We start from the raw sequence: 19,963 nt of genomic DNA, 5'->3' as shown, positions 1-19,963 counted from the left end.
GAAGAACAGAAGGGCAGGGGAGAGTCAGACATGTTAGACCCGTGCCAATGGAAGAACAGAAGGGCTGGGGCGAGTCAGACATGTTAGACCCGTGCCAATGGAAGAACAGAAGGGCTGGGGAGAGTCAGACTCATTTAAGATCCATGTCAATGGAAGAACAGAAGGGCTGGGGAGAGTCAGACGCATGTTAGACCCGTGCCATTGGAAGAACAGAAGGGCTGGGCAGAGTCAGACATGTTAGACCCGTGCCATTGGTAGAACAGACGGGCTGGGGAGAGTCAGACATGTTAGACCTGTGCCAATGGAAAAACAAAAGGGCTGGGGAGAGTCAGACGCATTTAAGATCCATGTCAATGGAAGAACAGACGGGCTGGGGAGAGTCAGACATGTTCGACCTGTTCCAATGGAAGAACAGAAGGGCTGGGGAGAGTCAGACATGTTAGACCTGTCCCAATGGAAGAACAGAAGGGCTGGGGAGAGTCAGACACATGTTAGATCGATTCCAATGGAAGAACAGAAGGGCTGAGGAGAGTCAGACATGTTAGATCCGTGCCAATGGACGAACAGAAAGGATAGGGAGAGTCAGACATGTTAGACCCATGTCAATGGAAGAACAGAAGGGCTGGGGAGAGTCAGACAAGTTAGACGCATGTCAATGGAAGAACAGAAGGGCTGGAGAGAGTCAGACATGTTAGACCCGTGCCATTGGAAGAACAGAAGGGCTGGGGAGAGTCAGACATGTTAGACCCGTGCAAATGGACGAACAGAACGGCTAGGGAGAGTCAGACACATGTTAGACCCGTGCCAATGGAAGAACAGAAGGGCTGGGGAGAGTCAGACGCATGTTAGACCCATGTCAATGGAAGAACAGAAGGGCTGGAGTGAGTCAGACATGTTAGACCTGTGCCAATGGACGAACAGAAGGGCTGGGTAGAGTCAGACATGTTAGACCCGTGCCAATGGAAGAACAGAAGGGCTGAGGAGAGTCAGACATGTTAGACCGATGTCAATGGAAGAACAGAAGGGCTGGAGTGAGTCAGACATGTTAGACCGGTGCCAATGGAAGAACAGAAGGGCTGGGGAGAGTCAGACGCATGTTAGACCCATGTCAATGGAAGAACAGAAGGGCTGGAGTGAGTCAGACATGTTAGACCTGTGCCAATGGACGAACAGAAGGGCTGGGGAGAGTCAGACATGTTAGACCCGTGCCAATGGAAGAACAGAAGGGCTGAGGAGAGTCAGACATGTTAGACCAGTGCCAATGAATGAACAGAAGGGCTAGGGAGAGTCAGACCCATGTTAGATCCATTTCAATGGAAAAACAGAAGGGCTGGGGAGAGTCAGACATGTTAGACCCGTGACAATGGAAGAACAGAAGGGCTGGGGAGAGTCAGACATGTTAGACCCATGCCAACGGAAGAACAGAAGGGCTGAGGAGAGTCAGACATGTTAGACCGATGTCAATGGAAGAACAGAAGGGCTAAGGAGAGTCAGACATGTTAGACCCGTGCCAATGGAAGAACAGAAGGGCTGGGGAGAGACAGACATGTTAGACCCGTACCAATGGAAGAACACAAGGGTTGGGGAGAGTCAGACATGTTAGACCCGTGCCAATGGAAGAACAGAAGGCCTGAGGAGAGTCAGACATGTTAGACCGATGCCAACGGAAGAACAGAAGGGCTGGGGATAGTCAGACATGTTAGACCCAATGCAATGGAAGAACACAAGGGCTCGGGAGAGTCAGACATGTTAGACCCCTGCCAATGGAAGAACAGAAGGCCTGAGGAGAGTCAGACATGTTAGACCGATGCTAATGGAAGAACAGAAGGGCTAGGGAGAGTCAGACACGTTAGATCTGTGCCAATGAAAGTACAGAAGGGCCGGGGAGAATTAGACATGTTAGAGTTTTTGCCAATGAAAGTACAGAAGGGCCGGGGAGAATCAAACACTTTAGATCTGTACCAATGAAAGTACATAAGGGCCGGGGAGAGTCAGACACGTTGGATTTGTGCCAATGAAAGTACAGAAGGGCTTGTGAACGCCATTTGCTGATTAGGCCAGTGCACCCGTAAGGCTATTAGGGCTGGGGTGAGACCGTACCGCAACATTTGCTGGTGAATTTTGTGGAGCTCATTAAGTATTGCTTCAGCTCTGTTACGGTAGCCCATTGGGCTACTGTACTTGCTGCTATCTGCAAATGCATTGCTGGTTTATATCCTGACAGATCCACCTTTTTTTGACGCTCATAAAATGTCACAATATTCATTTTGCGCCTTTTGTTACCGGTTCTCATTGAAACCAATGTCACTTTGCACTAGATATCGATATCAGCATTATTCCTGCTGCGACTGGGAAACGGCCTCTACAACGAAGCCGTTTCCACGAAATCCTTTACCACGCATGCTTTACAACGCATGCATGGTTACAACGAGAGGCTTTACCACGCATACCTTTACTACGAAATACGTAGTAAAGGCATGTGTGGTAAATGAAAAGAAAAAAAAGGGGGGGCTTGGGGGGTCTCCCCCATAAAAAATAAATAAAGCGTTGGGATAAAAAGGGGGGCTGGGGGGGGTCTCCCCCCCAAAAAACAAAACTAACCTGAAGAGCCGAAGCTGAAGACCAAGCTGAAGCAATCAACGTCGTTAGAGAGGAAACGGAAAGTAACTTCCGCTTCCTCTCAACGACGTACGACCGACGTAACCAAAGAAGAAGGAGAGAAGGCGAGTTAAAAGTTAAGGGGCATTTTAGTAAAATAAATATATATATATTAAGGGTTAAGGGCAGGGGTAAATATAAGGAGTGGAGGCAGGGGCCATTTAAGGGGAGAGTTATAACCTTTATCAAGAGTATGCCCTCACCATGCATACATTTACAACGAAAAACGTTGTAAATGTATGCGTGGTAAAGGAATATTCGAGGTAAAGGTTATGCGTGGAAAACGAATTCCGTTGTAACGCATGCGTGGTAAAGGCATGCGTTGCAACGGAATCCGTTGTAATGTCATACATTCGCTGCGACTAGCTCAGCACCAGTGTATGCACTACACGAACAGTGACCAGAGGAATCTTTTTCACCCCTGTGCAATATACAAGTAGCAAACCTCAAACAACCCACAAGCCAACTTACATAAACTGTGCACCAGTTCAGGATCCCTCTAACATTTGCACACAACATAAGTTCAAAAACAACACTTGCACCTAGAAATCGATAGTAAAGTAAAATGTTTTCACAAGTAATTAAGTGCAAATATCGGGCCTCATTTACTATATTCTGACGCATGACAGCGCAGCAAGCCCTCCTGCTGCGCTGCCCTGCGTCAAAATAAAAGGTGAGGAATGCACTGTATCTATATGATAAGGCGCATTTCTGTCCTCTCTCCCTGCGCCGACACACAAACAGCAGCTGTGCGTCAACACAGGCACCCCTGTGTCATGGTGCAAGGGTGACTGCGTTGCAGGGATTATTGTTTTTGTGCAAAAAGGGACACCTTCCTGCACAAAAACAACAATTGATGACTTTTTCCTATTTATATGCGTGCTGCAGAATTCAGCACGCAGAGAAAGAGGAATAATAAAGGAGAAATAAAAGTATTTCTTCTCGTTGCACAGTTCCAACGGCTTGCCTGGGAAGGCGCAGGATTCTGACACTTCCCCGGCTTTACAAAACATTGTAAATCTGGGAATGCGTCGGGTCTATGGATGTTGCATGGGAACACACACAACAACACCCAAGAACACCCCTTTCACGCTACGAAATGCGTGAAAGGGGCCCATATTTACAAGGCCATGAAAAACCACACAGGGTGACTTTACGGGGGCTTGTAAATATGGACAAGCCCATCACGCTGCTGGTGCGTTAAAGTGCCTCAGAGCGATGCAAGAGGCTTCGAAATGAGGCCCTTAGTTTTTGCAGCGTTCCATCAATGCAAAATCCCCATTGCTCTGGGACAATGCTCCATAACGTGACAAAAGGTGGATCTCCATTCAAGAACAAAAGGGGGGGGGGGGGGGGAGTCAGACATGTTAGACCCGTACAAATGGAAGAACAGAAGGGCTGGGGAGAGTCAGACGCATGTTAGACCCATGTCAATGGAAGAACAGAAGGGCTGGGGAGAGTCAGACGCATTTTAGACCCATGTCAATGGAAGAACAGAAGGGCTGGAGAGAGTCAGACGCATGTTAGACCCATGTCAATGGAAGAACAGAAGGGCTGGGGAGAGTCAGACGCATGTTAGACCCATGTCAATGGGAGAACAGAAGGGCTGGGGAGAGTCAGACGCATGTTAGACCCATGTCAATGGAAGAACAGAAGGGCTGGGGAGAGTCAGACATGTTAGACCCGTGCCAATGGAAGAACAGAAGGGCTGGGGAGAGTAAGACATGTTAGACCCGTGCCAATGGAAGAACAGAAGGGCTGGGGAGAGCCAGACATGTTAGACCCATGCCAATGGAAGAACAGAAGGGCTGGATGGCCAGGGATAGAGTGCCCTGGGTAAAGCCAGAAGCCAAGCAGATTGACCAGATGTACTGGGCTTATTGATGGTCCTGGAATCCCTTATGCCCCCCATGCTTACCTGTCTGGAAGCACTATTCACAAAAGGCGCATCGTGCAGCGCAGATGTCAGTCCCAGTTGGGTAATAATAACACTTACTATGAAAGATCTAGCAGCTATCCAGCTTATATAAGGTGTGCTGGATAAATAATAAACATCAATACACCTACATAGTTAGGAGGTGATAAGCTTAGCAGGAAACCGTAGTCCCCATTCAAAGTTGCTATCCGCCCAGTGCAGAGCTGTAGATGAACTGGGATGCAACAAAGGCTACAGTGTGAGGGACTAACTACATCTCTTTTTCCTCATTCAGGATGTCACCAGCATACAGATTGACTCATTCACCTCCTCTACCAGCTTTTCATCTGGGGTATTTAAAACCTACTCGGCCGAGGAAATTGTCAACAAGACCACAGAAGAGCTGCCAGATGGAATAGATGCATCCAGGAAAGAGGTGAGACACCGGTCCTCCTGCGCCTATGCATGCGCTGTGACGCCTATCAGAGCCATAGCGTTTGTGCTTCATTATATGTGGGTGCTCCTGGGCATTCCTTTCACCTTATCTGTTTCATTTTTGGGAACTTCTGCATAGCACAATATAAGAGCCATAGTGAAGCACCCAAAGTCCAATCCATTCCCACCGGAAGGACGGCCCCTGTTGGTCTGATCTTCAGCCACCTGCAGACACTTGTGTTCTACTAGAGTATGTGGTGTTCCTTCAGTACAATTGCCCACAGACTACTAAGGACTGTTTTCTAAATTTACAAATTAAGGGGCATATTTACAAGGAAGTGGCGGAGCGCGGCGGTAACCTCCTTTGTTTAAGGTCACGCTCCACAACTTATGAAAAGCAGGGCTGCACCGTATTTACAAGAATATGGTGCAGCCTTGTGTTTCTCCCTGCGCTGGTGCTAATTTAGAAGCCGAGCGCCAACGCAGGCGCACTTGCACCATAGTGCAAGGGTGCCGCATTGAGGGGAATGATTGTTTTTGTGCAGGAAGGTGTCCCTTCCTCAACATAAACAATCTTAAATGGTGATTTGCTACTTCTATGTGAGCTGCACACAGAGAAGTTGCAACTCGTCATTTTTAAAATCATTGTTTATGTGCATGAAGGGACACCTTCCTGCACATAAACAATCAATGGCGTTTTGCTGTTTCTAAGTGTGCTGTACAATAAAGTACATGGAAACAGCAAATATGAGGGAAAATTTAGCATTTCTTTTCATTGCGCCAAGGTAAGACCAGGTTTTCTTTGGTCTTAGTTTTGGCACTGCCCCATATTTACGTCACCCTTGTAAATATGGGGCAGCATCAGAATCAATGGGTGTTGTGGCAGAACGCCCACCCCAACACCCATTGACCGCCCCATTCATGCTAAGTATTGCGCAAAAGGGGGCCTTATTCGCAAGGCGGCATTAAGCCTTGTTAAGTGGCTTTACGCCTCCTTGTGAATAGGGCAAAGCCCCTATCGCCATCAAAATGTCGAGAAAAGTGACGTTGTGGTGGCGATAGCGGATTGTAAATATGCCCCTAAATGTTCCCGAAATGAATTGCCTCTAGGTCTAAAGTAGAAGACAACTGAAAAACGGACAGACTGAGGATCTTAGGGGCATATTTACAAGCCCATATCGCCACCACTACGTCACTTTGTGGTTGTGACGTTGTTGTGGCGATAGGGGCTTTGCCTTATTTACAAGGCAGCGTTAAGCCACTTACCATGGCTTAACACTGCCTTGTTAATAAGGCACCCTTTCACGCTGTACTTAGCGTGAAAGGAGAGCGCAATGGGTGCTGTGGTGGGCGTTCCACCGAAACACCCATTGAATTTGACGCCGCCCCTATTTACAAGGGTGACGTAAATATGAGGTAGTGTCAAAATTAAGACTAATTCTTAAACAGGCAACACAAGGAGAAATGCTTTATTTCTCGTCTTTTTTGCTGTTTCCATGTGTGCTGCGTTGTGCAGCACACATAGAAACAGCAAAGTGGCATTGATTGTTAATGAGCAGGAAGGTGTCCCTCCCTGCACATAAACAATCACACAAAAAATGACCTTTTGCAACCTCTATGTGTACTGCATTAAGCAGCACACATAAAAGTTACAAAACGTCAAATAAAGACTGTTAATGTGCAGAAAGGGACACCTTCTGCACATAAATCTTCCTCTCAATGTGTTCCCGGGCAGTCCTCCCCATGCCTGAGGCCCAGCGTGGGGTTTCAGAGCCCCCCTGAGCCCATGCGGCCCCGGAGCCCTGAAGCCCTGCGGCCCGGGAGCCCTGCAGCCCGGGAGCCCTGCGGCCCGGGAGCCCTGCAGCCCGGGAGCCCTGCAGCCCCGGAGCCCTGCAGCCCGGGAGCCGTGAAGCCCCAGAGCCCTGCAGCCCTGCAGCCCTGCAGCCCTGCAGCCCTGCAGCCCCGGAGCCCTGGAGCCCCCGGAGCCCCCGAGCCCTGCAGCCCCAGAGTCCTGCAGCCCTGGAGCCCCCGAGCCCTGCAGCCCCGGATTTCCCCGAGCCCTGAAGCCCCAGAGCCCTGCAGCCCCTGAGCCCTGGAGCCCCCGGAGCCCCCGAGCCCTGCAGCCCCGGAGTCCTGCAGCCCTGGAGCCCCCGAGCCCTGCAGCCCCGGATTTCCCCCGAGCCCTGAAGCCCGGGAGCCCTGCAGCCCGGAGCCCCGCAGCCCTGCAGCCTGGGAGCCCTGCAGCCCGGGAGCCCTGCAGCCCCGGAGCCCTGCAGCCCCGGAGCCCTGCAGCCCCAGGAGCCCTGCAGCCCCGGAGCCCTGAAGCCCCCGAGCCCTGCAGCCCTAAAGCCCTGGAGCCCCCGGAGCCCCCGAGCCCTGCAGCCCCGGAGTCCTGCAGCCCTGGAGCCCTGGAGCCCCCGGAGCCCCCGAGCCCTGCAGCCCCGGAGTCCTGCAGCCCTGGAGACCCCGAGCCCTGCAGCCCCGGATTTCCCCGAGCCCTGAAGCCCGGGAGCCCTGCAGCCGGGAGCCACGCAGCCCTGCAGCCTGGGAGCCCTTCAGCCCCAGAGCCCTGCAGCCCGGGAGCCCTGCAGCCCCGGAGCCCTGCAGCCCCAGGAGCCCTGCAGTCCCAGGAGCCCTGCAGTCCCCCGAGCCCTGCAGTCCCCCGAGCCCTGCAAGGGCAGGCGGGAGCCCTCCCGCGAAGGCTCAGGGCAGGCAGATTGGCGTGGTTTCGGTCCTGGCTATCTGGTCGCCCTGATTCCCTCGGCCATCTGGTCGCCCAAAATGCTTTCCTATGGGGCGACCAGATGGCCGGGCTTCCCCGGAAGTCCAGATGAGGTGCCGTTCGCCTCCCGGATCCCAGACAGAGCTCCAGGAGGACGGGCGGCACTGCGCCCTGGGTCCCCTCCGTCACTCGGTGCGCACGGAATCTCAGAAAGAGAGGTAGCCTTCCTCCGGATTACTAGGGGAGGGTGTGTTGGCGATAGGCTGCAAAGTTTAGTGTCAACGCTGGGGGGAAATGCTGGGCTGCACAGTACTGTTATAAATATGGTGTAGCCCTGCGTTTCTAAAGTGGTGGAGCGCAGCGTTAAGCAGGAAGTCTACCACTGCACTCTGTCACTTCGTTGTAAATATGCTTCTTAATGAGATAGAACTATTGCCCAAACTTTACAGTAGCTGAGAGTCAGCGGCTCTCCAAAGGAAAGGCCTTATTCCGTAATGTGGGACCCAGTTGGTGGAAGAACTCACCAGCTGTGGTTGGTCGGCAGGGCATGGGATGTTGGTGCACAAACCTGAAGATATCCTTTATCTGAGTTTCCAAATAGGAGGGCATCAGGCTTTGCTGATAATTAAAGAGCAGATATGGATTTGGGAGGCATTTTCCGGTCTGCCATAAAAACGACAGCACTTTTCATGTTAGGTAAAATGGCAGCTGCCAAGTAGAGAATGGGACAGTTGAAAAGAGGGTGATCAGAGGAAATTAATAGATGTACTGATCCCAGTTGACCATGCTTAAAAGTGCTTTGTATTGAGTGCTGATATGGGCCTTTATGCTATGGTCAGCCTCCGAGTGCCTGAGGTTTTTCACTTGTTCTTTAAAATGTCGGTGATATCTAAACATGATAGATGGAGACAGCAAGTCCAGCAGCGTGGGGCGTGCCAAAAGCAACACACCTTTTTGTAGCATTTAATCTTCAGGCTCGCACTCTTTCTCACAGCAGAAGTGTAACACTGAGAAAATACTCTTTTCTGACCCAGTGACATGCTGGTAATATGAGTGTGTCAACATAAGAGTGGAGGCTGGCTCCCCTGTCCCCCCAGGCAGCCTAACGCTGATGATAAAAGACTGAATGGTGCAGTCTTTTGGGGGGCACCACACTGTACTGGGATTGGGGAGCAGGCCCTGGCACCAAAAAAGATTTCCTAGCATAAAAAAAGTGTCCCTCATTGGTAAATTGGGACATGACGGAGCTTTGCAACATACCTTCATGATGGTTTCTAAGGGGTGCGGGAGCATACGACTCCAGGTGCTGCTGGCCTAGTTTCTGGACTTTAAATATAATTACTTCTGATGGCACAAGCGGTGTCATGCCCCGCCTTCCCCCCAATACTGACACAGCTGAAACAGTGATCACTGCCCAGAGTCAGCTGCACCACCTGGAGGCCATGCAGTCAGGTGGTGCCAAAACTAGCCCACGGGACATAAAAACAGCCCGTGCACTCCTGACCTGCAGGGCGGCCCATGTGGCGGTGTCAGGTTGGCTGACACTGTTTGTGGCATGGCTTTGGCAGCTGAAATGTAGTCAGGCTGGGCAATCACTGCGAAGCCACAGACATCACACACTCCCAGGACCTCTGCAACAAACTTGGCTCCTACTTCCACCTAAAGATCAAGGCCCTCTATGACAACTTCAGTGAACGGACTCCAGAAACCACAGTTTCCACCGTCAACGACAGTCAGCCCACCATCACCACCAGGACCCCGGTCACCACCGAAGATACCACCTCGGCCATGAAGAGCACCCACTCAGGAGCCCCCATGGACCACTTCCCGCCGCACATTTTCCACAGAGCCACCGCCATGCCATAGCGCCCGTGCTACGTAGCACCATCAATGCCACTTTCTAATCCAGCACTTCCTCTAATGACTGGTAACACGCAGAAGTCAAGCCCCTCCTCAAGAATCCCTCTACAGACCCGACGGGCCTGAAAAACTACCAACCCATCTCTCTCCTTCCCTTTGCAGCCAAAGTCACTGAGAAGATCGTCACCGCCCAGCTGACTAACTTCTCCCAATCCGGATTCTGCAGTAACCACAGCACCGAGACCGCCCTCCTTCCAGCCACAGACGACATCCGCTCACTCCTTGACCAAAGCCACACCGCAGCCCTCATCCTTCTATACCTCACCGCAGCCATCCACACCCTCTCCCACTGCACTCTCGCAGCCAGACTCCACGACTCCGGCATACAGGGAACCACAGTCGACTGGATACGCTCCTTCCTCGCTGGAAGAACCCAAAGGATCAGACACCCGCCTTTCCTCTCCGAACCCACAGAGAGCAACTGCGGAGTTCCCCACGGATCGTCGCTCAGTCCTACGCTTTTCAACATCTACATGGCCCCCCTCGCCGCCATCGTCAGACAGCATGTGCATGTATCCTGCACCAACGACACCCAGGTCCTCCTCTCCCTCACAAAGAACCCCGAAGACACCAGACTCAGCCTTCCAGGCAGGAATGAAAGATGTCACAGCTTGGATGAGCAGCAGCTGTCTGAAGCTCAACTCCGAGAAGACAGAAGCTTTTGTCCTTAGACCCACCCCCTCAGCCTGGGATAACACTTGGTGGCCCACTGCCCATGGCAACCATCCCACCCCCACGGACCACGCCCAGAACCTCAGTATCATACTTGACTCCTCCCTCACCATGTCCTGCCAGATCAACACCGTCGCCTCCACCTGCTTCCCCTAATCCATTTTCAAACTATTTTAGTGTAATTTTGCTTGCTGACAGAAACCAAAGTGTTGCTAAGATTAAATTAGCAAGTGCAAATGCTTATGTTTTCCCACTTTCCCTCTCAGAAGTGCCACACCTTAGTGTCCATCTAACTGAGGGGGTGTCAGGAATCTGGCGCATACCACATTCTGCGCTTTCCCACGTGTAAGTTTGGGTCGGGCTCAAGTCTTCACTTCACTAGAGGTGATGAGATTGTACAAACATGAATAACAACACAATGCAGTAAATACATACAAATAAAGTGGAAGGAAACAAACTTTCCTATCAGTAATGCATAAACTTGCATACCAAAGTTTGTCTATTTGGGATAACAAGTCCATATGCACATGAGCACCAGTGGCCGACAAGAATCCTTTGACGCAGGTGGCATGGTCCACCAGTGGCCACCAGGCAGCCTGGACCCTCACCCTGGCTGGAAAGCCTGGTTAGGAACCAGCCAGCAGAGGCTGGGGGCTACTACAGAAAGTGTAGTCAGGAGTTGCACCCAGGATGTGTGTGATGTCATTATTTTTCACCTTTCTCACCATCAGACTTTACATGGAAGAAAAATCGAATTTACTGTTTGGGTTGGTAAAAACACATATTGCACTCAGGATTAGCTTAGTGCTCGTGCAGCTCAAATTCAGTAAACATTGCAGTCCTCTGTCCCTTACACATCAGAGCAGGAGGGAGGGTGCCTCTCCTACTGAGGTGATGGCACAGCCTGATCACTTTCATTGGCAGGACAGAGGCATGTTTGCATGTGTGTGATCTAAGGAAAGTGAGAGCTCCTTCTGTGTGTTGGATTCAGCCTACACAGACTGACCTTGACAGAGGGCACACCAGCATTTAGAAGCAAATGTCATGCAAGGTGGACAACACTCACATTGCAATATTGGGGAAATTCCCCTCACCTTTACATTACAGTGTTCATCCATCCCAGCCTAATATAAAAAGTAAAAAGTTTGTTTTAAAAATATGAATCTGAGTTGATGTGTTTGCTCTCATCCCACCGCCATTTTATAAAACGATAATGAATAGTTTATTAGTGTGATGCAGTCTCGATGGATCGATTGCTTGGCGCTGGCTGAATGGCTCCGCGGCTCGGTGTATACTGGATGGATCAATAGTTCTTCACAATCCGAAAGGCTTGCTGGCTTGGCACAGACTGGTCTTATCAGTGGGCACAGAGTGGGTGCATCAGTGATTTGGAACATATTGAATGGGTTACAGATTTTGTTGGAAATGTAAGATTCTTCTGCTTGGCACAGACTGGTTGGTTCATCGGGCAGGCAAGGACCTGGGAGAATGAACAGTTTGAAAGAGATTGGGGGGTCCGCAGTGTGCAACCAACATACTATTTAAGAGCTTGGCGTAGAACTGATACCCAACATTTCAAAAGTCTGAGGGGTATATTTACAAGCCCCTAATGCCACCGGAGCATCACTTATTTTGACGTTTCTGTGGCGTAGCGCCATTCCCCATATTACGTGGCTTTTTGCCACCTTGTGAATATGCCTCTTACCACAGCAGTCCGCAGAGGGAAAGGGGCATGCAGTGGCAGTTGCTGTGTGCGTTCCACAAGGCTCAAGGTCCGACCCAGGCAATTACTGCCTCATTGCACTCATAGATGTCGAGGCCAAAATCTATGCCTCGAATCTTCTGAGGGATCTGGAAGATTGGGTGAGTGCGAAAAAGATTCTGCCGATTACGCAGACAGGATTCAGGCCAGGACCCAGTACATCATGCAACCTGCTGGCGCTAAATCTCATGGTTGAAAAAAGTAGGGAAAACTCAGCGAAACTGTACACGTGCTTTGTAGACCTCAAAGCAGCGTTCGACACAGTTCCGAGGGAGGCACTATGGCGAAAGATGGCCAACTGGGGAATAACAACAAAGCTGCTGTTGGCCATCATAAACCTATACTCGAATACCTGGGTTAGAATAAAACTAGCCAACGGCGATAGAACGACACGTAAAATCTTCACCCATGTTGGCCTCAAATAGGGCTGTGTATTGGCACCTACGCTCTTTAATATTTTTACATAATAATTATTTACAACAAGGGGTGGTGATGGACAGAGTCTCTGAATTAAGCAGAGTACTCTCACCCAGTCAAGAGATCAGGGCTAGATCCAACACCGTTTTTTAGCTCATTGCACCATCCCAGTTTCAGAACCCGGCTGTATGCAAATTAGTCTGTCCCTGGCCCAGTGCATCATGGGAACAGGGCAGACCAGACTACAAAAGCCAATTCTTACACTGGGAAGGAAACAAGCTTCCGGGGACCGGTTTCTGGCATTTCAGCCGTCTTCGGCCCGGCTTGCTTGAATCCTGATGGTGCAATGAGCAAGGGACTCACATCTGAGTATACCCTTCCACGCTTAGGGTGGACAAAATTATTTACAACAAGGGGTGGTGATGGACAGAGTCTCTGAATTAAGCAGAGTACTCTCACCCAGTCAAGAGATCAGGGCTAGATCCAACACCGTTTTTTAGCTCATTGCACCATCCCAGTTTCAGAACCCGGCTGTATGCAAATTAGTCTGTCCCTGGCCCAGTGCATCATGGGAACAGGGCAGACCAGACTACAAAAGCCAATTCTTACACTGGGAAGGAAACAAGCTTCCGGGGACCGGTTTCTGGCATTTCAGCCGTCTTCGGCCCGGCTTGCTTGAATCCTGATGGTGCAATGAGCAAGGGACTCACATCTGAGTATACCCTTCCACGCTTAGGGTGGACAAAATTATTTACAACAAGGGGTGGTGATGGACAGAGTCTCTGAATTAAGCAGAGTACTCTCACCCAGTCAAGAGATCAGGGCTAGATCCAACACCGTTTTTTAGCTCATTGCACCATCCCAGTTTCAGAACCCGGCTGTATGCAAATTAGTCTGTCCCTGGCCCAGTGCATCATGGGAACAGGGCAGACCAGACTACAAAAGCCAATTCTTACACTGGGAAGGAAACAAGCTTCCGGGGACCGGTTTCTGGCATTTCAGCCGTCTTCGGCCCGGCTTGCTTGAATCCTGATGGTGCAATGAGCAAGGGACTCACATCTGAGTATACCCTTCCACGCTTAGGGTGGACAAAATTATTTACAACAAGGTCCCCGGTAGCTTGTCTCCTTTCTGGTGAAGAATTGGCTTGGTAGTTTGGTCTGCCCTGTTCCCATGATGCACTGGGCCAGGGACAGACTAATTTGCATATAGCCAGGTTCTGAGCTGGGATGGGGCAGTGAGATAAATAACGGTGATGGATCAAGCCCTGATCTTTGGACTGGGTAAGAGTGGTCTGCTTAATTCAGACACTCTGTTCATCACCACCCCCTTTTCTGAATCGTTTTTGGCCACTATAGGTGTGGCAGGGTATACTCAGACATGAGTCCCTTTCTCACTGCTCCATCAGGATTCAAGCAAGCCGGGCCGAAGAGGCTGAAATGCCAGAAACCGGTCCCCGGTAGCTTGTCTCCTTTCTGGTGAAGAATTGGCTTGGTAGTTTGGTCTGCCCTGTTCCCATGATGCACTGGGCCAGGGACAGACTAATTTGCATATAGCCAGGTTCTGAGCTGGGATGGGGCAGTGAGATAAATAACGGTGATGGATCAAGCCCTGATCTTTGGACTGGGTAAGAGTGGTCTGCTTAATTCAGACACTCTGTTCATCACCACCCCCTTTTCTGAATCGTTTTTGGCCACTATAGGTGTGGCAGGGTATACTCAGACATGAGTCCCTTTCTCACTGCTCCATCAGGATTCAAGCAAGCCGGGCCGAAGAGGCTGAAATGCCAGAAACCGGTCCCCGGTAGCTTGTCTCCTTTCTGGTGAAGAATTGGCTTGGTAGTTTGGTCTGCCCTGTTCCCATGATGCACTGGGCCAGGGACAGACTAATTTGCATATAGCCAGGTTCTGAGCTGGGATGGGGCAGTGAGATAAATAACGGTGATGGATCAAGCCCTGATCTTTGGACTGGGTAAGAGTGGTCTGCTTAATTCAGACACTCTGTTCATCACCACCCCCTTTTCTGAATCGTTTTTGGCCACTATAGGTGTGGCAGGGTATACTCAGACATGAGTCCCTTTCTCACTGCTCCATCAGGATTCAAGCAAGCCGGGCCGAAGAGGCTGAAATGCCAGAAACCGGTCCCCGGTAGCTTGTCTCCTTTCTGGTGAAGAATTGGCTTGGTAGTTTGGTCTGCCCTGTTCCCATGATGCACTGGGCCAGGGACAGACTAATTTGCATATAGCCAGGTTCTGAGCTGGGATGGGGCAGTGAGATAAATAACGGTGATGGATCAAGCCCTGATCTTTGGACTGGGTAAGAGTGGTCTGCTTAATTCAGACACTCTGTTCATCACCACCCCCTTTTCTGAATCGTTTTTGGCCACTATAGGTGTGGCAGGGTATACTCAGACATGAGTCCCTTTCTCACTGCTCCATCAGGATTCAAGCAAGCCGGGCCGAAGAGGCTGAAATGCCAGAAACCGGTCCCCGGTAGCTTGTCTCCTTTCTGGTGAAGAATTGGCTTGGTAGTTTGGTCTGCCCTGTTCCCATGATGCACTGGGCCAGGGACAGACTAATTTGCATATAGCCAGGTTCTGAGCTGGGATGGGGCAGTGAGATAAATAACGGTGATGGATCAAGCCCTGATCTTTGGACTGGGTAAGAGTGGTCTGCTTAATTCAGACACTCTGTTCATCACCACCCCCTTTTCTGAATCGTTTTTGGCCACTATAGGTGTGGCAGGGTATACTCAGACATGAGTCCCTTTCTCACTGCTCCATCAGGATTCAAGCAAGCCGGGCCGAAGAGGCTGAAATGCCAGAAACCGGTCCCCGGTAGCTTGTCTCCTTTCTGGTGAAGAATTGGCTTGGTAGTTTGGTCTGCCCTGTTCCCATGATGCACTGGGCCAGGGACAGACTAATTTGCATATAGCCAGGTTCTGAGCTGGGATGGGGCAGTGAGATAAATAACGGTGATGGATCAAGCCCTGATCTTTGGACTGGGTAAGAGTGGTCTGCTTAATTCAGACACTCTGTTCATCACCACCCCCTTTTCTGAATCTTTAATATTTTTACAGCGGACCTGGACAAGTGCATTGCGGAAACAGAAAGTGATCCACCAAAGCTAGCCAACCACAAAATCAGGAGCATGCAGTACGCAGATGATATTGTACTCTGCAGTCAGACCCCGTTGGGCCTTCAACGTTCCATCACAAAACTCAACGATTACATCTGTGCACAAGGGCTCCAAATTAATTATAAAACAACGAAGATAGTCTGCTTTTCCACTCGGCCTAGGAGGAAATCCTTCAAATGGCAAATTGCAGGCAACACACTAGAGCAGACCACGTATAAATACTTGGGAGTTGTAGTCGATGCTAAGTGGTCGTCGAAAGATCATCAGTCTTACAGAAAGGCACAGGCTATCAAACTACGCTTCGCCCTAAATTTATTAAAAAGAAAAATGAATTGCCCATCCAATTCACATTTGTTGAAGATAATATCTGCAACATTTCTCCCATCTCTAACGTATGGATTGGAGTTGTACAAGGGAAAAGATGCTAACTTTTTGAACACACAACAATCGGAGTTGTTCAAACACATCTTTCATATTCCGAGGTTCGTATCTCAATCCCAGATCCGCTTGGAATTCGGTCTGCTAAACCAACATCAAATCAGACAAGCAGCCATATTAAAAACATGCTGGAAATTAAGAGCTGCTGAAGAGGACACCCTCATGGGGTATTGTTGGACTGAGATAAACAACCAGAAAAAGACAAAAAACTCATGGAAAATGGTATGGGAGAACGCCTTCTCGAGCCTTAATATGGAAAAGGCATGGAACACAAATCAATCATTTGTGGCATTCAAAAAAGAGACTAAAGGCAGCAGCAAAGCAAATATCATGGACAACAGATAAAGCCGCCATAGCAAACAAAAAACATGGATGGACTGTGTTGGCCACATATGGGAAGCCGAAGCCACAACCATATTTAGTCAACCATATATCCCCAGCTGCTCAAAAAATACTTTTAAAATTACGGCTGGGAACCACCATACTAAAAAATCACACACCTGCATGGAAGCAAACATGGCCGACACCCTTCTGTAGACTATGTGGGGAAATGGAAGAATCCTTATTGCACATATTGTGTATTTGTCCATCTTTAACAAATTTGAGACGTTATTACCTACTTCATGTTTTTCGACTTTCTCAAATTAGATCATGCCGCCCGGCCGTCATGCTGTCCTTGAACAGCTACAAATTGCAGACAGCTTGTAGGGCCGCTAAATTTCGCCAAAAGGCACTTCAACTAATCACGAACACTGAGGCAAAGGACGGCAAAGGTCCGAATCCGACTGTGCGAAGTGCAAATATAACTGAAAAATCACTATGTACACAGACATTTTAGAAAGTTTCTTTAATCTCCTCCACTTAATGTATCTTTAGTTTGTTCATTGTAATTTTAAAGTACAAGTCGTTTCTTTTATATGAACAATATTGTAAAGGTTTTAATTAACTATATACAATAAAAAAAATTACTTTACGTTCCACCACAACACCCATTGCTTTTTGACGCTGCCCCAGATTTCCAGGCTGTGGCAGCACCAAAAACCAATGCCAGAGAATACCTGCTCTAAGGATGGCGATACAAGGAGAAATTATTAATTTTCCTTGTTTATTGCTTTTTCTGTGTGTGCTACATTTTGCAACATGGCAGCCGGGTGCCTGCACTGGCACTAGGCAGCTTTTTTTGCTCCACTGCTGGGGGAAACACAGGGGTAAGCCATACTTTTGTAAATATGGCACATCCCCCGTTTTAAAAATGTTGGAGTGCGGCGTTGCCAAATTTGGCGTAGCAGAGTGATCCGACATTTTTTTTATAAATATGCCCACAAATGTCTCTGCAGTTTGGCACAGACTGGTTCATTGGGGGCTTTTCTCTTGACTAGTCAGTTCAGTGGTTGTCTACAGACTGCATGGCTCAGGTTGTCGCAGATTGGTTGGTGAGATGATTTATCCCATATTGGCTGACTCAAAGCTCTGTCATGGTCTGAACAGCAGGGATGTTTAGCACAGACAGGAGACTTAAGGACTGGGCACAAACTAAATGGCCCTGGAGTTGGGCAAACATTTAATGATTCAGGGATTGCACAGACTGGATGATTCCATGATTTGCCACAGACTTGAAATCAGTGGGCTGATACAAGTAAAGTGCTTCGCACACAATGGCTGGCGCAATGGGCCTCATTTACAAGGCTCTGTGTGCCGCTGGCAGTGCACACTGCAGAGCCATATCTACAAGGCCTTGTAAAGCCACCCTCTGTTGCTTTCCATGGCCTCGTAGATATGGGGGTATATTTACATAGAAATGGCGCTGTAACCAATTTAGCTACTCCGTGCTATTTCATTTAAAATACACAGTGATGCACCGAATTTACAAGAATACGGCGCACCCCTGTGTTTTCCCCAGCGCCGGTGCTAAAAAAGCTGCCTAGCGCCAGCGCAGGTACCCTTGCCCCATAGTGCAAGGCACCTTCCTGCACATAAACAATCATTAATGGCAATTTGCTCCTTCCATGTGTGCTGTAAATTGCAGCACACATAGAAAGAGCAAAAACGAGGAGAAATAAAAGTATTTCTCCTCGTCATTGTACCACTCTAACACCTGCTTTTCAATGGCATTAGTTTTTGGCGCTGCCATAGGTATACACATCCTTATAAATATGGGGCAGTGTCAAAAAAGCAATGGGTGCTGCGCAGGAACTCCCACAGCAACACAGCCCCTTTCACACAAAGTGATGCGTGAAAAGGGGCCGTATTTACAAGCCCATGAAAAGCCAGGCAAGGTGGCATTGCATGGCCTTGTAAATATAGGCTAGTGCACAGCGCCACTGGAGCATAAAAAAAGTGACGCTCTGGTGGTGCTAGGGGATTGTAAATATGCCCTTCTGTGTGAGGTAGGAGGAGTGCAATTGGTGTTACTTGAGTGTTCGCAGGTAACACCTATGGCATTTTATACATTCACAGATTTACAACTTTCTGTACACCTTGGAATGCATCAAAATCCTACCGCTCCCCAGGGGTGGCATAGGGAAGGCGCAACGAGGAGAAATAACTTTAATTCTCCTTGTTTTTTCCTCTTTCTATGTGTGCTGCACTCAGCAGCTCACATAGAAATAGGAAATCGCCGCCACTGATTATTTTTGTGCAGCAAGGCGTCCCTTCCTGTATAAAAACAATCATCCCTACAACACAGACACCTTGCACCACAGTGCACGGGTGTCTGTGTTGGTGCATGGCAGCCTTTTGTGCGCCAGCGCAGGAGTAAAGGGCAGGAATGCTCCATATTTGATAGATACGGCGCGTTCCTGCTCTTATTTTGACGCAGGGCAGCGCATCAGGAAAGCTTGCAGCACTGCCCTGCGGCAAAATATTGTAAATGAGGCCCTCTGGTTGCCAAAGAGTGGATGGCTTGGTGTCTTTATGCAAAGGTGGTTTGTCTGCTGGCTTTTTTTTTTTTGTTTGTTTGAAAGAAGGGGACCCCTATATATCTTATAGACTCGCTATACATAGGGAAAAGGACATGGTAGGTAAAGGTCTATGGCTTAGTCAGTCAGACTATTGACATGAACTACAGGTCTGAAAAGATTAATGTATGCCACCCCAACTGGTTGACCAAGAATTACACCCCATAAACCAAATGTAGGCAAAGTTAATCAAAATTCATGTTATTTTATTAAATGATAATTCTTTTCTTTTTTTGAGAGTATTATATATATTATAAATCTCTTATTCTGATTCCATAGAGCATATCATAGTTAAAAATTCATATCACCAATTGAAGAATAGAAAACAGTACAAACAAAACAATAGACATAAATTGATGGAGACAAGGCGGTAGAAGGTACAAGGCGGTAGGTAGGACTACGCGCGTTTCGGCGTTATCGCCTTCATCAGTTTGTCTGTTGGCCACAGACTGGATGGTAATACCCTTTTTCTCCCTCCAGGATGTCCCCAATGGCAAGCTAGACTCATTCACCTCCTCAACCAACTTGTCATCAGGGGTATTTAAACTTTACCCTCCCGAGGAGATTGTCAACAAGGCGGCAGAAGAGCTGCCAGAGGGAGTGGATGTGGCCAGGAAGGAGGTGAGAATTCAGTTCTCTTGCTCCCTGTAGATGCTGTGGCAGCCATCAGAGCCACCCTGCACCATGGAACTACACCATGGAACTACACCATGGAACTACTATTACTTTTTGGTGGGGTTACCAAATGTTCTGCCTCTTGCTGCTTTCTCATTTAGAAGCAGTGAGTAAATGTCATTTAGAAGTTACTCTGGAAAATAAGCAGAATTGTTAGTGCCTAAGAGTTTACTATATATTTTTCAGGATACCGTATAGATGTATGTTTTTGACCATGTATAGCCTTCATCCTAATTGCAATGTACCCTCTTATAGC

The 19,963-nt window shown here is 49.0% G+C and overlaps 1 protein-coding gene across 2 annotated transcripts in view; it reads left to right on the top strand.

The window, feature by feature from the left end:
- Positions 1-19,963, top strand: part of VIL1 (villin 1) — a 184,702-nt gene that overhangs the window by 154,023 nt on the left and 10,716 nt on the right. The window contains exons 19-20 of one of the 2 annotated variants that reach the window (XM_078679239.1): positions 4,869-5,009; positions 19,513-19,653. In XM_078679239.1, the coding sequence (XP_078535365.1) occupies positions 4,869-5,009; positions 19,513-19,653 (282 nt within the window). The remainder of the gene's footprint in view (positions 1-4,868; positions 5,010-19,512; positions 19,654-19,963) is intronic. The other variant, XM_078679240.1, reaches the window with a different exon arrangement.

The sequence above is a fragment of the Lissotriton helveticus genome, chromosome 3_1 (assembly GCF_964261635.1).
Source record: "Lissotriton helveticus chromosome 3_1, aLisHel1.1, whole genome shotgun sequence".
NCBI lineage: Eukaryota > Metazoa > Chordata > Amphibia > Caudata > Salamandridae > Lissotriton > Lissotriton helveticus.
This window is presented reverse-complemented; position numbering and strand designations above follow the sequence as displayed.